Source organism: Syngnathoides biaculeatus, chromosome 7, assembly GCF_019802595.1.
Source record: "Syngnathoides biaculeatus isolate LvHL_M chromosome 7, ASM1980259v1, whole genome shotgun sequence".
In the NCBI taxonomy this organism is placed as follows: domain Eukaryota; kingdom Metazoa; phylum Chordata; class Actinopteri; order Syngnathiformes; family Syngnathidae; genus Syngnathoides; species Syngnathoides biaculeatus.
This window is the reverse complement of record NC_084646.1, coordinates 16344942-16369465: the sequence shown is the minus strand read 5'-3', so window position 1 is coordinate 16369465 and position 24524 is coordinate 16344942. Positions and strand designations below refer to the sequence as shown.

The following is a 24524-nucleotide window of genomic DNA, read 5'->3' as shown; positions in this document are numbered from 1 at the left end:
CTGATCAATCAAGTTTCACGCAAACAGTGTTCCCTCGCTATAAATAGAGCTCATGCACCTACGTCACTGAAGTCACGTGACTGGCTATATTGCCAGTCTCACAGAGCATTCTTCAGTGCTAAGTCGGTTAGAGACGACACGAAAATATGTCTTATAGCACGACGCCCAAAGTTTTGTCCGATACCGTTTAACATTTAGAAGGTGATAATAAATGAAGATACGTGGAAAAATGAGAGACACTTGGCATAGAGGACCCATATTTAATGCCGATGTTTTCACAGATAAGGAAGTGGACTGTTAACCCGCTTCCACTTGTCTTGGACAACTGGATCTACACGGGTTTCTGGTAAGTAAGTTGTCGAGATTTACACGGAAGAGTTTGAAAGTGTAGGAAAGTCTGGACACATACAAATACTTCGTTGCTGGATTTGTTCTCAATCAAGAATAAATAACACATAGTGATTGAGCGACTCAGATTTTTCCAATACAAATAACAATATTTAAATAAATGACCACTGGTTTTCCACAAACTCGCATTCATTAACTATGATTGGGAAAAAAAAGACGGGTTGACGGCTCGTGAACGCGGAAGCATGTTGCAGCCACACGTTAAACTTCGGTAAACCTCTCCGTGACAGACCTCTTTTTTTTAAATACGCGATTGGACTCATTTGAGAACAATGTATATTAAAAAAACAAACAAAAAAACGTCTGTCAGGGAGAGGTTTACAGAAGTTTAACGTGTGGCCCCAACACGCTTCTGTCTACGATGGAGGCGACTTCCTGTCATTTTTTGTTTGTTTCTTTTTAAACACATTGTTCTCAAATGAGCCAACTTGGCATTATAAATACTTGGGAATTTGAGATTGAGAATAATAATAATAATAAGAAGAAGAATTCCTACCTGAAGTGAAGTGATCACTACATAGTCGTGTGTATTTTGTTGGGCCCCATCCATAATGTTTAATTGCCGAATTCCATCGATCTTTTCTCATCTTTTCATATGGTATTCCTTAGAATGATGTCTTTGAATATCTGTCTCGTCTGTTGTAACAACCAACAGCACAACAAGTCTCGGGCATTATGAATATTCTGCTCCGGTTCAATGTCCCCCACACTGTCAAGCAGCTCTTTTTGACCAGCAATATGGCGCCGTGAAAATGGTGACGTCACGTACACGAGCTCTATTGCCGTTCACCTATTCTGGATTTGGTGTATTGCATATTTTTGTACCACATCATACCACATCGCTGGATTTTGATTGTATGCTATTTTAAACACTTCCTAATCCCAAAAAATTAAACCTGTCAAATAAAAAGAGTAAAATTCATCAAAATACATATCACAATGAATACAATATACATAGTGAAGAGTACTATTGTGCATTAGTGTATGTCTAAGAGTTTAAAAGGTGTTTAAGCATCGAAAAAGAGCAAGAGTATCAGTGGAGGATAGCAGAAGTGTGAGGGAGATGAATGAAAATTTGGGAATGTTTATAAAGCTTTATTTAATATGCATAAATGTGGTCACGATTTTGTGGATTTCATCGTTCGTAGGGATGGTCGTGAATCAAATGGCTGTAATAAAAAATGTGGTAAATGAGGTGTTAGTGCTTTTTAATTATTTTTAAATAATTTTTCATTCAATGTATTTATTATTGCTTTTGTCATTCAGCCATTTTTTGATTGTTTTTCCTGAACCTCTTTGGGTCGAGAGGCAGATCCTACAACTTCTCTGATCACAAGTCAAGCAGTTTTTTTTTCTAGTCGTCCATTTTCTATCAGTCACTTTGAATTGTGGGACACCCGCCAAGTCTAATCCTGCTGACTTTGGCTGAGCAATGGGGTACATCCTAAATTGGTCCCAAGAAAACCGCAAGGCATATTCAAACAACATAGCGCACTCACCTTCACACCTATGAGCAATGTACAGTCTCTAATTAACTTGGAAAATCTGAAAAGTTGGGAGTCAAAGCAAATTATCGTGTAAAAAAAGCTTGGTGATACTTGATCTAGTTCAAACACGAATGCAGTAAGAATAATACAACTTTTTTTTTTTCAATCAAGCCTGTCAAAAACTATTTATTGTACTGTATAAAAATATTGTACATATGTCTGAGGATGTCTAGTGAGCTACATTTTCTTTTCTTTCATCTTTTACCATTCTTTTCCAGTTTGAATGTATTTTTTTTTCCACACACATTGTCACTTGCATTTGGAATGCAGTTTCAATAGTAATCATAATGATTTTCTTGTTATTGTTAAATGTGTGTGCAAGAAATGTTTGCAGTGCAGTCACACTTTGTGCTTGTGTTGCCTTATGAACTGTGATGTATCGTCTTTTGTCGTCTTACCAGCTCTCCTGCGCTTCATCCTCATCTCCCTGTCCCCTCATCTAATTTCCCTTCAACCTCCCCCCCCTCCCCCTCTATACTTCTATTTCCCATTACCCTCATCCTCCATGGCTCTTAGTCCTTTTTATATCTCCTTCCCCCCCTTTTTATCCTCTCATCGTTCCCTTTTCGTGCTCTGTCCTTCCCAGAGGCTGACGTCCTCTGTTCCCTGCATGTTGTCAGCTCAACTCTCCTCTTCACATTTTTGTCCATACATATGAACACACGATCGGGGGGTAAAGCCTTCCAGTGCCTGCAACCATCACGCACCTCCAGGCTCTTTGAGGTACAATAATAGTGTTGCACGTCCAACACTGTGATGGTTTAAAGAACTGCAATAACAACAAAAAGCTGTAAGCTTGTTGTCACCACAATCCAGGCCCTCAGAAAAGGAATCGGGCATGCGGATCCAAGCTATAAATGGAGGCCTCTGAAAAGAGGGCTTCTTACTTGGAAAAAAAAAGTCCCCAAAAATTGTATAATACCACTGGTACCTTTACTTAGGAGTTTAATTCATTCGGTGACCAAATGCAAAACACATTTTCTGAAATGAATTTTTATGCCATTAGATAAACCATTCCAGACACCCCCTGAAAAAGGTATATTTTTTCATCAAGAAAATTAACACCATATTATATAGAAACGCAATGAGGTAATAAAAGAGAATGTTATGAATGTAATTCCCGTATTTTCCACACTATAAGGCACACCCAAAAGCCTTTAACTTTCTCAAAAGCAGACAGTGCGCCTTATAATCCGGTGCGCCTTATATATGGATCAATATTGAGCCTTTAGTGCAGCTTCATCTAATGGAATCATAACGTAACCCCGGCCTCTACTGTAGCGTGTATTCTATGCGCCTTATAATAAGGTGCGCCTTATATTTAAAAAAAAAAAAAAAAAAAAGAGTCTTAAAATAGGCCATTCATTGAAGGTGAGCCTTATAATGGAGTGCACCTTGTAGTGCGGAAAATGTATTTTGGAACAAGTTTACAACAAAAACTGTAGTGTTGTATGCGTGCCTTCAAGGGGTGGGCTGGGTGCACATAAGTGACATCCAGAGCTGAAGTCAGATTGACCAACGTTAGCCAGTCAAACTTGGGTTACGCTTGCCGTATCCGCAAGGTATGCACAACATTTCACCAACGACCATCCTTCATGTGAAGTCCAAATGCGCACGTTTTCTGCACTGAGCACCTCCAAAAATTTGTAATTATACTGAAATGGTAGACTAGCAAGAGCTCTGACCAGCGGCTATTATGATGTACGTAGTGTTGGTCATAAGCCATATATGCACCAGACTGCCCCCTGCAGTCTGGGAGAATATCGAGGAACAGCAGGGACAAGATGTAAGACATTATGTAAGTATAAATGCTGCAAAAGTTGTGTTGGGGGTGATTCTGCGGACCTCATTACTGTGTGGAACGTGTATGTGTCAAGCAGAAACTAACCTTTAGTCTGCTCTTGGGCATGACTTTCAGTAGCGTATCCTGCCATTAGGAGTTTTCACAGTTGGTTCGTTAGCTGGAGACACACACGCTGGCACTGTGTATTATGCACGTGCTAATGAAAATGTTCCTTCAGAAAAGGTGAATGGTCAAGGTGAATTGGAAAGGACACAATGGTTTCTGGGTTAAATTCTCTGACAGAATGTAGGTCAATCTCACTAGCAGCAGGTTTGTAAGTGCTCACCTTTTTCTGTGTGTCTGCGTGTGTGCATGTGTACGTGTGGAATCTTTCTGCTCTAGCATGTCATCCAAAGCCTCCTGGTACTCTTTAAGAAAGTGGTCCTTCTACCCTCCTAGTGCATTACCTCACTTGCTGTCTTCATTTTCCATTATCTTCATCGTTACCTGAACCTGCAGCCCTAGTACACTTTTACCCCACTTCATTCTTTTTTCAACCACTTCTCATTCAATTTTCACCTAAAGGTTAGCAGAGACAACTAAATGGAACAGCGCGTGGCACCCTGACCTTTTGGGTTGTACTTTCAATATGCACTTACAGTAAATCCACACTGACAGAAAAATGTTCCTGTGCTCATTTGGTGATTATCTTGAAAAGAAGAGAACGGAGTTCCACCTGGATGCTGTGACGGAGGGAGCCTTTAAATAACCTGCAGTCAGCAGGAGAGCTGTGGAGTGCTGAGACATCAATGATGATTTGCTACGTAAGGGCCGTGCTAACAAGTGCTGCAGCTAAATATAACAGCATGATAAAGCATGCCTATAATTTACCACAAAAATAACCCAGTAAGACTTCTGACCAGCATCAAAATACATCTCAGGTCTGTTGAAATAGTCTTCTAAGGCAAAAAAGAACTGAGCCAATAAAAAACAAACCGCAAACTGAGCTGGAGGCTGTCCCTAATATTCACTTAACCCAACATGATTGTTTTTAAAATGTGGGAATGGGTGCCAAACCAATCCAAAACACGAGGAAACATACTAAGTCCGCAAAGGACACCCGGAGCCGGAGATTCAAACCGGGACCTCAAAAAGCCGTGTTGCCTCGTTTGTGAAATTCCACCATACAAAAAGTGCAACGATTTTAAGTACGGGTTTGGAAATAAAAGTTCAGTTAAAAGTTATGGAACTTGCTGCATACATTTGTGGTTAAATTAGTTGGTGGAGAAATAGTGTGAACATAATTTCTTTCATTAAAATACTATATGGACAATCCACATATTACCGTAAACTGAATGATAAAAGTGTTATGTATTCGTGAATATTAATGATATCGTTTCTCTAAATAATTGTCTGCTACAGGTCAGGTTAAACAGGACTGACTAAATCTCCCGTGAGGTTTTTTTAAGCTGTAATTAAATTTTGGAGTGTGACGATTCATTTGTACTGTCTGGTCAATAACTAAATTCTCTAAAGAAAAAAAATCACTTCTTACCAATAATTTAAATAGAGGAATGTTTTGTTTTTGGCGGCACGGTGGATCAGCTGTAAATGCGTTGGCCTCACAGTTCTGAGGACCCGGGTTCAATCCCAGACCCACCTGTGTGGAGTTTGCATGTTCTCCTTGTGCCTGCGTGGGTTTCCTCCGGGATAGGGTCCAGCACTCCCGCGACCCTTGTGAGGATAAGCGGCTGAATGGATGGCTGGATGTTTTGTTTCAGTATCATGTACAAATGGAATTTTAAGGACTTATAACTGCGATATCCCAGTTTCAAATAATTGCTGACATCTTTGCGGCGGGAGGATGGCTCGCGAGTCTGCCTCATTGACCAAACCTGTGTGTCGAAAGCTTAGCAGAAGTTTGCGGTACCTCATCTTGCCAGAATTCAGCTGGGTAAGATCGACTCATAACCCCAAACACTATAAGCGGTAGAAAACTGCTGGAGGGATGAATTTGTGGATTGACTCTGAGGAATCACACTGCGTTGCCTCATTTTGAAACGCCCACTTATGTTGACCAATATGGTCGCTTGTCCACCAAAGGGTTAAGAAAAGACGCAGTCAGTCTGAGCGTGTTCTTACTTCTCATAGGTGGCGGTGACGAAGAACGCGTAGATGCGCGTATGCTTATGATGACGGATTTGGATGATGAGCTCTGGGATTCCCAGCCGGATGTGGTTTAGCAGCCATAGCAACGTGTGGTCATCTGTGGTATCTGTGATGCAGATGGAAGACAATTAAAAAAAAACATTTTTAACTCGCCCCTTGCACACACCTTTGTGCTGCTGAACACTCCGTCAGTCTGTCCTTGTGTGCTCAAGGAGCAGCTGAGGGTTAAGAGATGTACAAACAAACCACTCTGCTCTACTTAAGTGCTCTTTGGGATTTTGGCTCGTATGAAACGTTCAGTTTATTTATTTATTCATAAATCCAATAAGTAATCTTATTTTCCAGTGGGCCTGTACATGAATGGCTGAGACTGCACGTGAATCACATTATGGTAAAAATAAATAAAAATTCCCCCTGCACATTTTTTTGTACAACTACATCAAACCACAGTATGCTAAAATGCACACCATTTAAACGTGGTAGAGTATTGCTAAAGGAAAAGTATGAAATACAGTGGAACCTCTACTTGCGAACCTCTCTAGTAACAAAAAATTCAGGTTACGAAACGGCTCCCCTGAAAAATATCATCTCTAGTTATGAAGGAAATTCGGGATATGAAAGGGAAAAAAAGGTGCCGAATTCCTCAAATTCCACCAAACGTAAACATCCTGTTTCTTGGTTTGTGTGATGCTTTAGAGCTACTCTCCCACTGGCTGTCACCATAGCATCTTCCTGGCCTCCCATTGGCTAGGAGGGACGTCAATCTTTACCCATTATGTACTTCCTGTATCTTGGTTTGTGTGGCGCACTAGTGCTGCTCTCCCATTGGCTATCACTGTATAATCTTCCTGGTATCCCATTGGCTAGGAGGAACATCAATCTTTACCCATGATGCTTTTCGTTTGCCTTGGACACTCGACTGTCACCGAATCATGCTAGCGCTGTCACATGCTGTCACAAGCTACCACACATTGGTAAAGCACAACTTTTCCGTTTGTGTTTTTTGCAAGTTTATTCATCTTTCTTCACCGTGGGCCCAAAGAAACGTTCGTACGTATGTTTTGTTTTAGCTGTCAAACATTTGCCCCTTCCGTCTCCCACGATGCCTTTTGGTTGTCACTCATCGTTCTCTTCGCATAGTCGCCCTACGCCAAAGGTAAATGAACAAAATTTTTTTGTTATTCTTTACTTTATGTGCTTTGAATGCTTATTTTTGGTGGGGGGCTTGGAACAGATTACACTATTTACATGTAAAATGCGCTTCTGCTTATGAAAAATTCACATTATGAAATGACTTCCAGAACGGATTAATTTTGTAAGTAGAGGTGTCACTGTACTATAACAAATATTGACTTGTTTTCATGTTTTGGAAAAACACTTGTTAGTGTGTTTGACCTGCAAATGTCATGAGGACATCACAGTTCTCTGTGGGCACCGTCTTCATCCAAGACTTATGAGACATGACGTGTCTCCCAGCCTGCAGCAGCTTCTTTCCAAACAACTTATCTGTGTGGGTGAGAAAAGCAGAAATGGGGGGACAAGCACAAGAAAGTGGCTCAGCTTTTCACAGTGACAGAGCGGAAGGAGCAAGGATTTAAAAATGGCAAACCCCTTTCAACTGGACGTTTACGTAAATATCAGAGCAATTTAATATGTCAAATATGAGAGTGACAGAAACCATCAGACATGGATGACATTCACATCGTATTCATGGTAATTACTAGTTTGAACAGAACAAAAATGGGACATCTTTATCTTGGCTTGGACACTCAATTGAGGAATCACCGTGGATCTTTTTTTTTTCTTTGCATAGAATATCCATAAATCCAGCAATCAGATAAAAATGAACGATATTTCCCTGGTCCTAAATAACAATGCAGACTAAAGGTTAGAGAATTCTACATACAGTAAAGCCAGGAATCGCTTACTGCTTTAAAGGAATGTAATTTATTCTCCAAAGCAAAAGTGTAGTTTGGGTGTTTGATGCAAAAAAACCTCACAAAGAGAGAAAAAGAGGTGAGCATTACCCATTGGTGCACTTTTACTTGGTTACTTCCAGCATTACAGCAGTTTAATAACTCGTGAGAAGGACGCTAGCAAGCAGTGAAAAGCTGTCACTAGTGTAAGAAACGCTGCTGCTTGCGACAAGGCCAGGCTTATTGTTTTGTAAATTAGGTCCTCTTATTGGTGGATGCAATGCCACTCTTGACATCGTTGCTTTCCTGCAGCTTTCGACGCCCGAGCTCCACAACATTAGCGATAAAGTACAGCTACCTCTGCCAAAGATAGCAAAACAACTGTATTCTGTGATTTTTAACAGTGGGATCAAGAGGGAGCTGCCACTTTGGAGCGGCCTGTCCAAAGCGAGACAAGAAACTAATTAGCACATTTAAAAATTTGTGAAAAACAAAGCTCCATAATAAGCATTGGGACAGCTTGTCTAGTTGACTTACCGAAAAGACAAACACAGCAAAAAAACAATATTCATGGTTTGTGTGCAGGATAATACTTTTACTTGTGACCATAATGTCTATACGATATACTATCTTTGTATTGTTTAATTATTCCTAACTTTTACCATTTTATCCATCACTGTTGTACCAAAAAATCTCAGACACTCAGTTAATTACATTAGAAGATGGAAATATAATTTTCATTCAGCTGTATGTCATGTTTTGCATACATTACATGCCAAACCATGCAAAACTTAGAGAGGCTATTTGGGCTTCTTTATTAAGATTATAATGCAAGTATAAATAAACTCATTATCTAGTATTCTTTCAACTTTTAGTATACATTTTTTACACCAACCTAACTTTGCAGATTTACATTAAAAGACTGCCAAAAACATTTTGTCCTGAGAATCAAAAGGAAAAAAAAGGAATTGAACTTGGACATGGAGTCAAAAGATCATTGGTATTAAAATAATTGCTTCTGTACTTACAAAAGATTTTATTACAACCTTATCTGCTTTGCCGCTGCTATTCCTCTATGAAGGTCGTATTCAAACTCTGCAACAGTGAGTTGGGAAGAAAGACTAAGGGTGGTATTTAACTTTGTAATCCTGACAAGTACCCACAGAAGATCCTGAAATGTGACTGGCCACACTGTGCATGGGCTCAAGTGCTGCAGACAGCGCGGTGGCATGACTGCCATTCTAATGACTCCTCTATTCATTGCTGTGGGCAACGCGCAGACCAGTTAGGGCAATCGGGATACTTTAAATGGGTTCATGGTGCTTCATTTTATCAGCGCTGTCTTGAGCTGAGCGACAATTTTTCATGAAGGACCCATCTAGATGTGATGGACTAGGTCGAACTACAACTCAAATTCCAATGAAGCTGGGATGTTAAACGTAAATAAAAACGGAAAGAATGCAATGAGTTACAATTCATCGCCAACCTATATTTAATTGAATACTCTACAAAGACAAGATATTTAATGCTCAAACTGATCAACTTTACTGTTTTTAGTAAATAATCATTAACTTGGAACCACAACACCTTGTAAGTGTAAAATGAGCAAGAGGGTTAACATAACTAAGGTGATCGATGTTGTTTATGGGTGAAGAATTTCTTAGAATCCAAACAGGTTATTCAATTCTGTCTAAAGGAGACTCTCAACGCTCAACCAGTCAGTTTAAAGTTTCAATTTAACGGTACACAGAATGCTTGCGTCATGCTGAAGTCACGCAGGAGCCAAAAATCAACAAAAGCCATAAAGGTCAAATCTCAAAGTACAAGTAAATGTTCAGGGGAGAGAAGATGCAACCTCATCTGTTTGCAAATAGTTCTAACATTGATGAGTTTTTCACGACTTATTGTTAAACCCTTTGTACTGATTTGACAAGTGTAATCAAATTAAGTTTATTAGTTGCCGGCATCATTTTTTTATCAAAGCGAACAGGGTTGAGGAAGTCTGTCGCAGCCACGCCGCGAAGCATCCCCAGATAAATGAAAGCGGAGGGATGGAGGGTATATTAAATTTTAACACGTTTTGTTGTGGTTACTGAAGATTTATTGTATGTCCAAGGTCATTAGTTTTATAAGATAGCCGCATACTTTTTCTTTGACGTAAATATGGCTTAAAGTTTAACAGCTACACCATGTATTTGAAATGTAAATACCACATCTGGTACCAAAACACCCCTTTGTACCTCCGGAGATGCTTATATCTAACAACACAGCCTGTGGGGAAAAAAATCTTGAATTAACTGTCAAATTCCACACACACAAAAAAAAATTATGTAGCCATCCATGCAACTCGACAATGTCTCGTGTCCAGGTACTTTGCTTTATTGATAATAATATGTCGGCAATATTCACAAGTGCTCATATAGCGTGCCATTGTTTGTGAATAGAGGTCAACTCGCCCCTTAATTGTATGAATCTTTATGAGGCAAGAGATTACAAAATCCCTGATGAGCAGGAGGATTTACAGGATAGGACGTGCAGCAATTACAGAAAATATCTATACAGCTCCCAGCCAAGAGACATGCATTCAGGGGGAAATTCATATCGGAGATTCTCCAGGTGACCTGAGTACAGTATTTCTCAATCACCTGAACTGGTCTTTGATATAATAATCCTATAATTTCAATTGTGGGATTTATAAAGGTTAATTAATCTTATCTTGAACTATTTCTGGTGTCATATATATCCAAAATTTAGTGCTTCTACCTTGAAGCCAGTTTAGAACTGAAATGCGGTATATTTCCTGCATGTGACGGCATCCCTCATTTGCAACGTAGGAGAAATCATTAAGCAGAATCGTAAGGCAAGCAAACAAACGATTACAAGGAACGGAGTCGCTGGGAAAGACCCCGATTCCATCGCTAGTCTCCGTACAAGTGCAGTATGTGAGCACGGCCGTGAGCCTGAGCTGGAAAGTGACAGATAATGAGGTAAAGTCACAGATGAAACGGTAAAATTAGGGTCACAGACCCTTGAAATCATTGCCTGCTGTGTGATGCTCCTTGATAAGTGGCTGCTCTCTATGGGCGAGTGCAGCAATTTTGTTTCATCTTCCACACTGGTTGAATCTACGTATTAGTATGTACTGCAGTCTTAATTTGAAAAAATACAATACTAAACCAAGGTACACAAATACGGTCTTCCCCCGCTATTCATGTGGGTTACAGTCCTTACACCCCTGCGAAAAATGAAAATTATGGATGCACTATGAATACACATTGGTTAGACTGTCAGCATGCATGCCAGCACATGTTTTAGTGTGTATGTTAGCTACCGGCGGCACAGTGGATCAGCTGGTAAAGCGTTGGCCTCACAGTTCTGAGATCCCGGGTTCAATCCTGGACCCGTCCGTGTGGAGTTTGCATGTTGTCCCTGTGCTTGCGTGGGTTTCCTCCCACATCCCAAAAACATGCAACATTAATTGGATACTCTAAATTGCCCCTAGGTGTGATTGTGAGTGCGGATTTTTGTCTCTATGTGCCCTACGATTGGCTGGCAACCAGTTCAGGGTGTACCCCGCCTCCTGCCACTTGACAGCTGGGATAAGCTCCAGCACTCCCTGCAACCCTCATGAGGATAAGCGGCGAAGAAAATGGATGGATGGATGTTAGCTACCATGAGATGGCACTCACAAGGCAGTGAGGAACAATTGCATTTCACATCTGAAAGCAGAAGAAGCTTACATTGCCCCACACACTACCTGTGTAGGCAGGTAATTACTGACGATGTCGTACACACTCACTGTGTCACATCGAAACTAAAATTATCACACCACAGCAAACAGAAAAGCGCAACTTGCAAATAATAAAACTAGTAAACAAATTACTCACAAAATAACTGACACAGAACATGCACTTTAAACGCTTTTTACATCCTCCCAGCGTGCTTTGCGGCTCTCGGCTGTGGTGTGTGTCTGTATTTATTCAGGTGAGAAACACCAGGAAGGTGGTGAATCCATTTCTTGCCAATCTGAACCATGAACACTACTCCTTTCAGTAGAATGGGATATTGTCATGTGAAGATTACACATTATGAATAAGCGTAAACGGGGTGATGATGAAGACAGTAGGATGAATAGCTGCCTTTGTGCAGCAAACAAAGCTCCTCCTTGCACAATGGGAAAATGCCAGACTTGCAGAGAAAAGGATTTCAAATGAACTCACAAAAACACCAAAATGTATATTACACTCATACCATTGTCCTGTGAACCCTCCAATTGGTACCCACTTCTGTCTTTCAAGGTTAGTTCCATTTTCAATTCCTGTAGCTGTAGTTTAGTGTCCCAGTAGTTTTACCTATGTAGAGTCTATGAAAAACTCAACTAAATTGAGTTTTGCCAATTAATTTCATAATACAGTGATGCCTCGGTTCTTGACCACAATCCGTTCCAGAAAACGGTCCGAAAAGTGAATTGTTCAAAAACTGAATCGATGTTTCACATTACAATAAATGGAAAAAGAAATAATGCGTTCCAAGCCTAAAAAAATAGGCTTTTTAAAGCATTTTTTTTACATTTTCCTGGTAATAAACGTGTAGTTTAAATACTTTATGTAATAAAATAATTTAAGAAATACATTTATTTTTTGCTTGAAATGTATGCTTTAGTAGTAGACTACATCTGGCTGGGAGTGCATTGACGAGTCTGTAGCGACTCGGCCCCCAGCCTTTTTTTTTTTTTTTTTTTACAAAAGTGCAGAATAACTTTAAACAAGCAACTTGCCTTCTTTGGAGCCATGAGTAGGGGCTAATATGATGGTCTTCGATAAGAAGAAAATCAACAGTCACTACCAGGACACGTCTGTGTACAGAGGCTGCGTTATACAGAATAACAAAAGTGCGCTGGTTGCGCCGCGCGCGTTATGTCATTTCTGGATTTTTTTTGGGGGGGTGGCGTTCGAATCAACAATAACAAAATGCATCACAGGTGGGTCAACTGCTTTCGCCGCGGCAATGTTATTTCTGGGTTTTTGGGGGGGCGTTCGAAAAGACAATAACAAAATGCGTTGTGGGTGGGTCAGCTGCTTGCGCCGCGCGCATTATTTCCGTTTTTTTTTTCAGGGGGCGTTCGACTTGACAATAACAAAGCGCGGAGTGGGTCAGCTGGTCTGGCTGCGCCCAATATGTTATTTCCGGGTTTTGTCTGGGGCGTTCGAGTAACGATTTTCGTTCGAAAACAGAAGCAATAAAATCTCGAAATTTTCGTTCGAAAACCAATTTGTTCAAAAACAGGGCCGTTTGGAAACCGAGGCTTTACTGGACTATGTCGTCAAATGATTACCCTGAGCCAGTGACTGGACTGTTCATATCCATCCAACCATTTTCTGTACCAGAGTCGCGGGCACGCTGGAACCTATCCCAGCTATCTACGCCCTGAACTGGTTGCCAATCGTTCATAGGGCACAACCATTTGCACACACATCAGACTTACGGGGAATTTAGAGTCTTCAGTCAACCTACGATGCCTGTTTTGGGGATGTGGGAGGAAACCGGAGAACTTTGAGGAAGGTGTGCTACCAGTCATCCACCATGTCATCAGACTGTCTTAGAAAAATGACTAAAAAGGACAGTGTGAGTTTTGAAATCCATTCCATTTCCAGTTCATGCTACAAAAATGAAGTATTGACAATCATGTACCTTATGAAGGGCACAGACAACCTCAAGTATCCAGTGTGTCATATAGTACTAAAACGAAATCAGAATGAGTGACCCAAACTACGAAATACCACCCATCAGTTTTCCAAGCCGCTTATCCATACAAGGGTCGCGGGAGAGCTGAAGCCCATCCCAGCTAACTTCAGGCAAAAGGCAAACTAAACTCTGAACTGGTTGCCAGTCAGTCACATGGCAGATATTGACACCATCATTGGGCAGGAATTGATCAAACGCTGCCTGCACAACAGTCACTCGTGTGTACAACTACACTGTCAGTGACTGTGAAATACCATAAAATAGGAAGTGATATGGTGTAAAATCAACTTCAAGGAGTTACTGACAGTATCAGCGTCCCACCTATTTAGGTCTTCGTTATGTTTTTGTGAGTTGAAATTACGAGTGAGATTGCCTTTGTATAGAGCCAGTGCCTCGGGGGGTTTAGATGATAATTATAATGATTATATAATCAGAGCCTCTGCTAAAGTGAGACCATCAGAAACGATCCAGGGCACAATAGCAACAAAATCAAATCAATTCAGCGACTCGGGCACAATTTGACGGCTGTGACCTCACCAATCTGTGTGATTACATGATCCTCTTTGGATGGAAAAGGGAGTGAGCTCAATGAGCAGAGGAGCCAGTAATTATTATGCATTAGTGCATCATTCCATTTCCATCCAGCCGCAACGGCAGGCAGAGGAAGACGCCATTGATGGCTGAGGCAGCTTTGATTCCCGGTGCTTTCAGAAAAGAAGCTTAAATCCGATCAATGCAATTTTTCCTCACGACTCCTTTAGCTCAGTCGGTTTCAGGGAAAAAAAAAATATACTGACTGAAAATGAAAAGAGAAAACAAGATTTCTTTTAGAAGAATACAATTAGCAAGGACAGGTGTGAAGTACTGTAGTAAGTTGTGAGTGACTTGAAACAAATGATGTAACAGTTTTTGATTGACGTGGTCACGTTGTGATGTAAAAATAGGTGAGGTAGGTGAATTTCAAACGCAAATGTGGACTTCTAGTTTATTTTCATGTCAACATCTACGTACACTGACCCTTTCAATTCGATTGAAACGTTGCAAGGAGATGAACGTTGAAGCCAATATTGCCGTTTTTAACCTGACAGATACAGATAGTATTTTATACATGCAGTATATTTGTCTGCTTTTTTTTTTTTTTTTTTTACAAATCAAACCCCAATATGCGATATATGATTTAACAAAAAACATGGTAACTGCCTTTTTGATTCACTAGGTTTTACAAGAATATGTGTTGCTATTGATGATGGACTTCAAGAGACCACTATGGACATTTATTTTCTTACATTATATATTATATTAAGAGGCGATTATAACATTATAAAATTCCCACTCTCGTGTTGCTAATTAGAACAATCCCTCCATCCATCCATCCATTTTCTACCGCTTCAATTTGAACAAGTATAGTAATAATAATCATCCACCCATCCAGTTTCCTAGCCGCTTATCCTCACAAGGGTCACGGGAGTGCTGGAGCCTATCCCAGCTGTCAGCGGGCAGGAGGCCAAAAACACTGAACTGGTTCCAAGCCAATCGTAGGGCAGATTGAGACAAACAGCCGCACTCGCAATCACACATAGGGGCAATTTAGAGTGTCCAATCAATGTTGCATGTTTTTGGGATGTGGGAGGAAACCGGAGAAAACCCACACAGCCACTGGGAATCCATGCAAACTCTGGGATCGATCCCTGGATCTCAAAACTGTGAGGCCAACGCTTTACCAGCTGATCCACCGTGCCACCTTATAATAATAATCAGTAGTGGAGCAAACCAAAATGAAACATTATCATCATAACATTGCTAAGATAAATGAAAATCAGAGCTACACACCTGAGACTGTTTACACATTTGTTTCGTTGTAATTATGACTATTATTAAAAAAAGCAACCACTGAAATTAATTTTCATGCATATATAAAACCCCACCCTAAGTTACTTATATTTACTGAACAAGTGATATAAAGTAATAGAAAAGCTGCCTTGGTGTGCAATTTAGTGATGATCACACAGCTGAAGCATAAATATGAATGTACTAAATATTGCAGTTTTTATGCATCATTGACACTCGAGGGAAATGCCCAACTTATACCATATACCATTGCAGGCGTGGCCATTTGTTAAGCTTAAATCCTGTGGCCTTATGGGATCTCAACAAGGACAAACTGTCATGATCCTGCCGCTCCAGCCCGGGCTGTGCGGGTGTCCGCGGGTGCTCTGATGGGGAGGTGCACACCTGTGCCTCATGCAGCCTGATTATGCTTGTGTATTTATATGACCCCGATGACGACTGGCCGGCGCCAGTTTCGTTGAGCTTCATGTCCCGTTCCAGCACTCTCGTATCCCTGATCGACAACCCGGGTGTACCGACCTTCGCCTGTTCTCCGACCAAGCTTGTAAGCCTGATTCCTTTGATACTTCTGCCCGCTTTGATTGTTCTCCTGTGTACCGACTCCTTCCTGCCCGCTCACCTGCTCTCTTCGCCCGTCGTCCCAACTACCGCTGCTGCACCGGACTGCCTGCCCGATCCCCGACCTCGGCATATAATAAACGTTTCTCCCTGAACTACCTGGCATCGTCCGAGTCCTGCATTTGGGTCCTACTCTCGTTCCGATGGGACGGGACAGAAGCTCAACGAACTGACGCCGGCCAGTCGTCATCGGGGTCATATAAATACGCAGCATAATCAGGCTGCATGAGGCGCAGGTGTGCACCTCCCCATCAGAGCAACCGCGGACACCCGCACAGCCCGGGCTGGAGCGGCAGGATCATGACACAAAATAAATTAAGGGACCTAGTGACTCATATTTCCAACCTTTGAGCTTCCACATCAACAAGGGAAATTAGTTTTCATAGAAATGATTTTGGGGGCGACTCAGAGGAGAAACCCGAGTGAAGATCGTATCTCTCATCTCCAGCAGCGGGCTCTATTGTGTATGTTAATGCGTTGTTTATCCCATTGCAAAGCTGCATATGAATCGCTTGCTAGACACACTTCAGTCAGCAATAAATCCCCAGAGGCTGGCGAGTACTGATTTCGATTCTACAACGACCAGCGTGATCCCATCAAACAGCTATCAGCTGCAACTAGTACGACAAATGGGCGGAAAATGAGTTGAGTGAAAGAGACGTACTGAGGTGAATTTTGAGGAATCTACTCCATAAATACTGTAAACGAATTGGCCAGCCTAAGTGAAGGAAGAAAAGAAAAAGAGAGCTGATGCAGGATAAGAGTTTATACATGCTCAGAAAATAGTTTGCCAATCACTCTTGCGATCCAAATCCAAGGGATGTATAATATTACCTTTACACAGGTAATGACGTCATGTCATTGTCCAAGCCGCTCATCCTCACAAGGGTTGCAGGAAAGCTGGAGCCTATCTCAGCTAGCTTCGGGCATTTTATGCCGACGATTTGGATTAGTGCTAAGTAAATGCGCAATGGCACGCAAGAGAAATGTCTATTTCCCTATTTGTATCACATCGGACACTTAAGACAGAAAACTGTGTTCCATTACGAGCCAAGTCAAATGAATACACTCACTCACTTATAAAGACTACAATGATATTACTCGTGATCTTTCCAAATAAAAAGTACTCACCCTGCTGTACATGCCACTATTTTATCCTGTTGGATTTCAATATGAAGTTTGTGAGGCATCAAACTTTCTTGCATCGATCGCCAACATTTCGCTGTAACTCTGACATTGCATCCTGCTCCGTCCAAAAATCTTAATTCCGTGTACATATCCTTGCTTGAAATAGTTGAGACCTCTTTGTCGAACTCTCTTGGACAAGTCCGACGCATTTGGCAAAAAACATAACCCAATGTTATCTGGAATACGCGATAGAGGATCCAGTTCATACCTGTTATGTTCAGTCGCCATTTTGGAAGAATGTGGGGCGTGGCAACTGTAGCTAAGGGGGGCGGAGCAGAAGATCACCAGTTGGAAATGTCCAATGGTCACCACTCAGTCGCAGGGCAGATATCTACACCATCACTGAGCGGGAATCAATCCCACGTTGACCCCACCAAAGGCAGGAGTGTGTACCACTACACCATCAGTGACTCTAATGCTCAATGGTAATTCACTAAAAGTAATACTAAAGCATAAAATCTTTGTTTACTCTAAGCATCATTATTATTATTGTGAAGGCACAATTTTTTTGGCTTGCATTGCCCTGCGAGTGGCGGGCAACCAATCCAGGGTGCAAAATGGCCCTTGCTTGAAGTCAGCTGGGAGATGCTCCAGCTCACCCACCAATCCGAGTGAGAAGAAGAGGTACAGAGAATTTATGCATTTATCTTATAGAAGATTCCAGTGCTTTCCTCATTCATCACTGTCTCTGTTTTTGTTCGCATCCCTTCTTCTGTTCTGAGCTGTTTGCCTCATTTTCATTCTCTCAAGTCTCTTCTGGAGGCTGTCGAGTGGCTAATGTGAAACGCCACGACGCGCTCCTCGGCCTGGTCTTTGGATCGCTCTGGGCTTTGCTTAGCAACTACAAAATATGTCACCGGATAAACAAATCACAGGCCTAGCCAGAGCATATTTCCCCACAGTATCAATGAGACATAGAAGGGGGAGGACGATGGTTAGTGACTCTGCGTTCATTACGTTGAATGAAGTTTAAATAAACAGATGCAATCTATGCGACATGGTAGAAATTTTACACAAAGCAGCGTGCCATCTGTGCCTCCAGTATAGTATTAAGCTGCAGGGAGTGCAACATCATTTTCTGCTTAAGTTTGATCAACTTAATGGCGAGAAAACAGAAATGGTGATTTAGAAGTTGGACGGCTCGAAGCAATGATCCATTATCTGTGCTCATAGAACCGTGAAAAGTGAGAATCCCGGGCAAGTTAATCGCCACCGGGCAGAACATATGCTTTATCGCTTCTTAAAGAAGTAACATTCATCGTAATTTATGTCACAAGTGTGCTATCATCGCTGTGTGGATTTTTAGAAATAAGAAAGATGTAAAAAAATGTTTTAACATGTCTATTGTTGGCACACCAAATTACATCTTCGATTAATGAAAAAAAAAAAAAATAATACCACAAGTTGTTTTGGATTGACACTTTAAGGCAGTAATGGATTGATTCATTTTATAGTGTTGATAAAATATTTGTCACTACATTGGCAAATTTTTCTGACACCATTAGTAGAAGTATTTGACCCGGGGCACAGAAATATATTTAGGATTTGCCGGAGAAAGGTCAGGTGGCATTAACAGTTTCTGCTGTCAATAAGTTAAAAGTACGCTTTACAAGATCAGATTTAACTTTAAAAAGAAGATCCCAGATCCAACAAGATGGAGGAATAAGTCTAAACCTGACCTGTTCATTTACTGTATACACGTGTACTTATTTGGTCGAAAGTATATTTACTATATATGATGTCTTTGTTTATCTACAGTATTTATGGCGGTGAGGAATAGTGACATAGAAATTCACGGTCTTCTGTTAGATGGCAGTAAGAACATATATTAATTAATGTATGTTATGTTAATCTATTTTTTGGGACATTTTTGTATGTTGGTGTGCTGTGAGATTTTTAATAGTAAAATATGTACCTTGGCTCCATAAAGGTTGGAAATCACTGCTCTGGTCAAATCATGTATTCTAATCAGTCTGATAAAATCAACATGACATCATGACAGGAATAACGGGCGATAACTTACTGGAATTAAATTACTTTACCCACACTGAAACTTTAGAGCATGATTTGACAGAACGGCAGCATGTTTACATGCAATTGTCAGCGGTCCAATGACAACAGTGAGTCTATTTATTTACTGGCATGCCAACTTTGACATCATCATTAATTCAGGATTCACAATTTAGAATGGAAAAGCAATGTAAAAAAATTTCTGCTAAATAAAAGTGTTTATGAAAATGAAGCATTTAGAAATAAATATGGGTATTTTATTTCCCACCCTTCATAATATGGCCGGTAAAATACATTGAGGCAAATTCTATTAAATTGACTGCAGCACCAACAATGTTTACCACATATTGAACAACTCCCACTGTACTCTTTTATAGCCTCAGTAGGTGTGTAATAAACATAAACGTGATCCCACTGACACGTTAGTTTCCACATCAGCTTCATGACCTGCCTCAAATATTCCCTCAGTTCAAAGGGAAGGAACAGGATATAACATTGTCTGTGGTGCGTATGATAGATACAATATGAGATCCATAGCGAGATAGAGAGAGACTCTAGGGTAGAAGTCATTAAGTGTACAACACAACGTTGGCACATAACATCAGCCCGTTCATTTGAGAGCTGTGGGAGGATGCAAAACCAATGGCTTACGATGACTGCTGCAGGGCGAAAAAAAAAACCCACAATTCAATACGCTGGTTCTGCCCCGCACTGCTGTACTGCGTGAACAAGAACCCAAATCAAAGTGTCAGAAACAAAGGGAAGGCAGAAAAGGAGAAGAAATTCTCTGCTTGACACATTGTTCTAATGCATAAAGTGCATCTAAAAACATAAGCGCTTGAGCTCATAAATAAGTTTGCGATTTGAATCACCCCACTGCCCCCGACTGGACCTTCCAAATACAAATTGAAAAAGTTCCATCATCCTGGAATGATCGATAAAAGGGCTTCAAATATCTGAACTCATTCCATTGAATGAATTTAAGTTGATTTTAAGGCAAAGCTCCAAACTCTCTTGATGAATGTTCAGCTCACAGGAGCTGAACATGAGTTGAATCTTGGTAGTTGGTTCTTACATTTCAATATTTTCTTCAGTTTTGTTTTACATCTCTGACAGGTAACTTAATTACAGTAATACTCTTACTTGTTTTCTGTAGTAAATTACATCTTTCATTCAACTGAACTAACAGCACCCCTGCTGTTACAGGCTCGTAGTCAACTCATTTTCTCTTTTTAGTTGCTTTAAAACATGATGATTTGACAAATAATGTCACACAATCGACAAAAACAGCTAACCTGTTACAACATTTATTATGCAGGCTATTGTCATGATTACATACATAACCAATAGAATCCCAGAGCAGAGACCATGGTGGTTTCCAAGCTACTGCACAGATCAAATTCTCTGTTTAGCAGACAAATTAAATAAATCGAGATTCTTTCCCATGACAAATTAGCTATATAAGATAAAACACAGGCAGTTAGATGGATATGTCATTGGAGAAGTAGCATAAGCCTCACTCACTTGTCACGAATCATTAAAATAATTAGTACTGGGCCTGGCCAACAAATATTTTCAACGTTTAAATATGAAAACTATTTTGGTGCAGTGTCAAGGTGCATCTGAACATTTGCCAAAGAATTATGAACACAACTAGTGTCAACTTTTCTTTTCAACACCACAGAAGCTCAAAGTGTGCAAAGTGTGCATCCTCAGGATCGACAAGGTCATAACCGGATTTAACTTACAAGAATGAACAGCGAGATCCATATTTCCATCTGAAACATGACCTGATTGCACTTTTCCTTCATTGTATTTATCTCTCTGAATCTCGGCTGGCTAATTGGACATCCATAAATGACATGACCTGATTTCCACTGCACAGAATCTCTCTATCAACAGTGGCCCCCGAGGAAGGCCCGACTAATTGTGGAGATTTTTGTGTTCCTCTTTCTCATGATGGCCGCTTAATTCATCTTTGAAGGAAAGAAAACTGGGCTTTGTGTGTTGGAAGTAGAAAGACAGGATCAAAGTCATCCCAGTCAACTGTGATGGGAGTAGGAAAACGAGGTGGGGGCAAGAGCTGATGATTCAAGCCTTTGCTGCGTAAAATCCTTGCAAGCAGAACCCCAAAAATCTCAGTTGGGAGAAATTACCCGGCTTTTGGTGCAGTACGGGATGACTGACGCTGATACACATCACATCTGAGATGCGATATCATGATGGTAATCCCACTGTGTCTTAACTGATACAGAACAAGAAGTGTGAACAAATTTCCACTAGTGCATTCACTACCTCCAGATTCAGTGGCGAAGATAAAAACACTGTACGTTAGTGACACTGCAAAGTACAATAACCAAGTGTATCAGTTTTATATATACTCTTTGCATGTTGTATTGTTCCATAGAGAGCACAATACCTGCGCGTCCTTGTAATGGTCACAGGACTGTTTTGTCTACTCCCATTTTTTCTTTCTTGCTCATCCTTTGCATGCACCCTTTCCCATGAAGATAAATTTGAGTGCAGCTGGACAAAGCTAATTGTGTGAGAATGTTGCGTGAACGAGAGGGGTATATTTCTTTTTCTTTTTCTCCCCCTTTTCTTTTCTCTCTCTCACTTCTGTATAGCGAAGGGGTTCTTGGCTTGCGCTTCAGTAAGGCATTGCAACTCCTGACAACTTGTACCTTTTCCTTTCCTTGCAAAGATTGGTCTGACTTCCTTGTAAAAAAAAAAAAAACAAAAAAAAAAACACAAAGACAAGACTGCTTTGTTACTTTGTCAGAAAAAGATTTGCCAAAACAGTTTTAAAAGTTTCTGTACTAGCATACATGTGATCACAACATGAAAAGCATGGCGTTTCCTTCAATGTTAGAAAATGTGGTAGTTTATTTTTTAATAGTTTTTGTCAAGGTGTTAACTGGTTGATAATATCTGTTTGTATCCACTTGTCAAAAAGATGTAAGATGCACGATTGTGATTTGCTACAACGACCACGCATTTCAAGTTGTCTTGGTAAAAACAGCATTTGTGCTCCATACTTGTATCTGATTATGAGTGTGGCTGGTGTGTATTTTGTATGAGTATCAAAATTAAAAGCATAGGTTGGATTTGATTGTCTCGCTAAATTTGGCAACATTGAATATAATGGAGAATCAACAAACATTAATCTTTGTATTTTTCTATTTGCTAAGTCAAACCAGAAATTTGGAGGATGGACCTAAAGGGGGCGGCACGGTGCCTCAGCTGGTAAAGCGTTGGCCTCACAGTTCTGAGGATCCGGGTTCGATCCCGGCCCCGCCTGTGTGGAGTTTTCATGTTCCCCCCGTGCCTGCGTGGGTTTTCTCCGGGCACTCCCGTTTCCTTCCAAATCCCAAAAACATGCAACATTTATTGGACACTCGAAATTGCCCGTAGGTATGATTGTGAGTGCAAATGGTTGTTCGTCTGTATGTGCCTTGCGATTGGCTGGCAACCAGTTCAGGGTGTACCCTGCCTCCTGCCCGTTGACAGCTAGGATAGGCTCCAGCACTCCCCGTGACCCTTGTGAGGATAAGCGTCAAAAGAACATTGATGGGTGGATGGACCTAAAGGGAACTTATTTGTGGGTGAATTAAAAAGAAACTTAACCATTGGGAAAAAATGTGAAAACCTCACTACTCTATATATACTCCAATAAGCTGTCAACCTTTCTATCGGATAGAGTACTGAGGTACATTTAACATCTTTTGTATTGTCTTGTCTGCGGATTTGAGCCCTGGATTTTAAATTCGACCTATACGTGGGATTTACGCTCGGGGTCATTTTGATCACATGCTGCGTTCTTAACTACAAGGCCACAGCTGCCCCTCGGAACAAAGTTGTCTCAGCTTGACGCTATTGTATACTGGAAACCGCTGGGTGCCAGCACCTCCAGCAGATGACATCAGTCTTCTCTTCCAGTCAGCAGCAGTCTTCTCAGGTTACCTCCAGCAGGCAGTCACTTTGCCTGAAAGTCTACTGCATCACTCTGCAGCAGCACTTGGAGGCTGCAACCCGCACACAGGAAAACAAACCTGGCTCCATATCTGAAATTAGACCCTGTCTAGTAAGTGGTCTGTTCAGAAAATATTCTGCTAGACAGCTACATGATGTAATTTCATATTCCGTGCTGTCGCCTATCAGACAAACCTAGTTTAATGCGGTGAGGTGTATAGAACATACAGAGTTGCACCTACACCGTTTGTGGATGTATTATGCATAATACTTGCACTGCTAACAAATAGCATAACAACTTGCAACTGGGGCAATAACAGTCAGCGAAGGAGACCACAGCCACTCAGTGCATAGTTTCGAAATCCCTGGATGACATCATGAAGTTGTTAAACATTTGGTTACTAGGTGGGAAGGAAGCGCTCACATTTACCACACAGAGACAAATCCCTACTAAAATAAAACCCAACTGGCTCGGATATACTGCTTCCAAGCTCATATGTGGAGTGGAAGTACACTACGGTATGATCCACCACAATAACAAGACACCAGAAGGTCAAAGGCAGATTAGGTTCAGAAATGGCCATTTTCCATCTTTTGTGAGTTACAGTACATCGCTGATATATGGGATAAAAACGGCTGAAAAGTAATTTTTCTTTACAGACCTCCGGTGTAATCTGGAGCTAATTTACGGCGGCACGGAGCAGACAAAAGAAGGCTGCCTCGAGGTGTCTGACGCTCGTCTCGTTTCCAGCCATCCCACAATCCACCTGCCCGCACTCCTCCCATCTTCCCGGCCGGCCAAACTCACCCAGTACCCCGGAGCCGGAGCTTAGCGGCGGGGTAGCGGCCGTCTCCGGCCTCTCCGCATCTGCCTGCTGCGTTCGGTGTCGGTGGCGGCCGCTCTCGGGTCCGTCGCCGGCCGCTGTCGCACCACCGCCGCTGCCGCCACCACCACCACCACCGGCGGCGGCCGCCACCGAGGCTGCGGCGCCTTGCGTGCCCGCGTCGGGCATACTCTCTATCCGCGAGGAGCAACGCGTTCTGAGGGGATTCTCCTGGCGATGGAGCAGGGCTGTCGCATCTCAGAGTGAGGGCACAGCATGGGAACGGCGCGGTGGTGGAGTTCGGGGTTCGATGAGTGTGAAAGTGGCGTGAAGGTTGTCTGTGACGCCGGAGCGGTGAGACTGTGGAGCAAGATGCGAGGCTCCATATGGAGAGCCACCCCGAGATGACTACAGGGGCGGGACAAAGAGGGGGGGGGGAGGGTGAGGGGGGGGGGGGGGTTGCAAGAGGGCAGGCCACACGCACCTTTTGGACGAT

The 24524-nt window shown here is 41.6% G+C and overlaps 1 protein-coding gene and 2 long non-coding RNA genes across 3 annotated transcripts in view; 2 read left to right on the top strand and 1 right to left on the bottom strand.

The window, feature by feature from the left end:
- Positions 1-24524, bottom strand: part of ano8b (anoctamin 8b) — a 42830-nt gene that overhangs the window by 11958 nt on the left and 6348 nt on the right. Inside the window, exons 2-4 of the mRNA XM_061826110.1 lie at positions 24013-24436; positions 7303-7413; positions 5881-6013 (exon numbers count right to left, since the gene is read on the bottom strand). Coding sequence (XP_061682094.1) covers positions 5881-6013; positions 7303-7413; positions 24013-24217 — 449 coding nt within the window. The 5' untranslated portion in view covers positions 24218-24436. The remainder of the gene's footprint in view (positions 1-5880; positions 6014-7302; positions 7414-24012; positions 24437-24524) is intronic.
- Positions 85-24144, top strand: LOC133504006 (uncharacterized). Its single transcript, XR_009795879.1, has 3 exons — positions 85-201; positions 282-346; positions 23865-24144. It is a non-coding gene; the product is annotated as an uncharacterized LOC133504006 (long non-coding RNA).
- Positions 6777-7398, top strand: LOC133504007 (uncharacterized). The gene is made up of 3 exons (XR_009795880.1): positions 6777-6881; positions 6978-7063; positions 7293-7398. It is a non-coding gene; the product is annotated as an uncharacterized LOC133504007 (long non-coding RNA).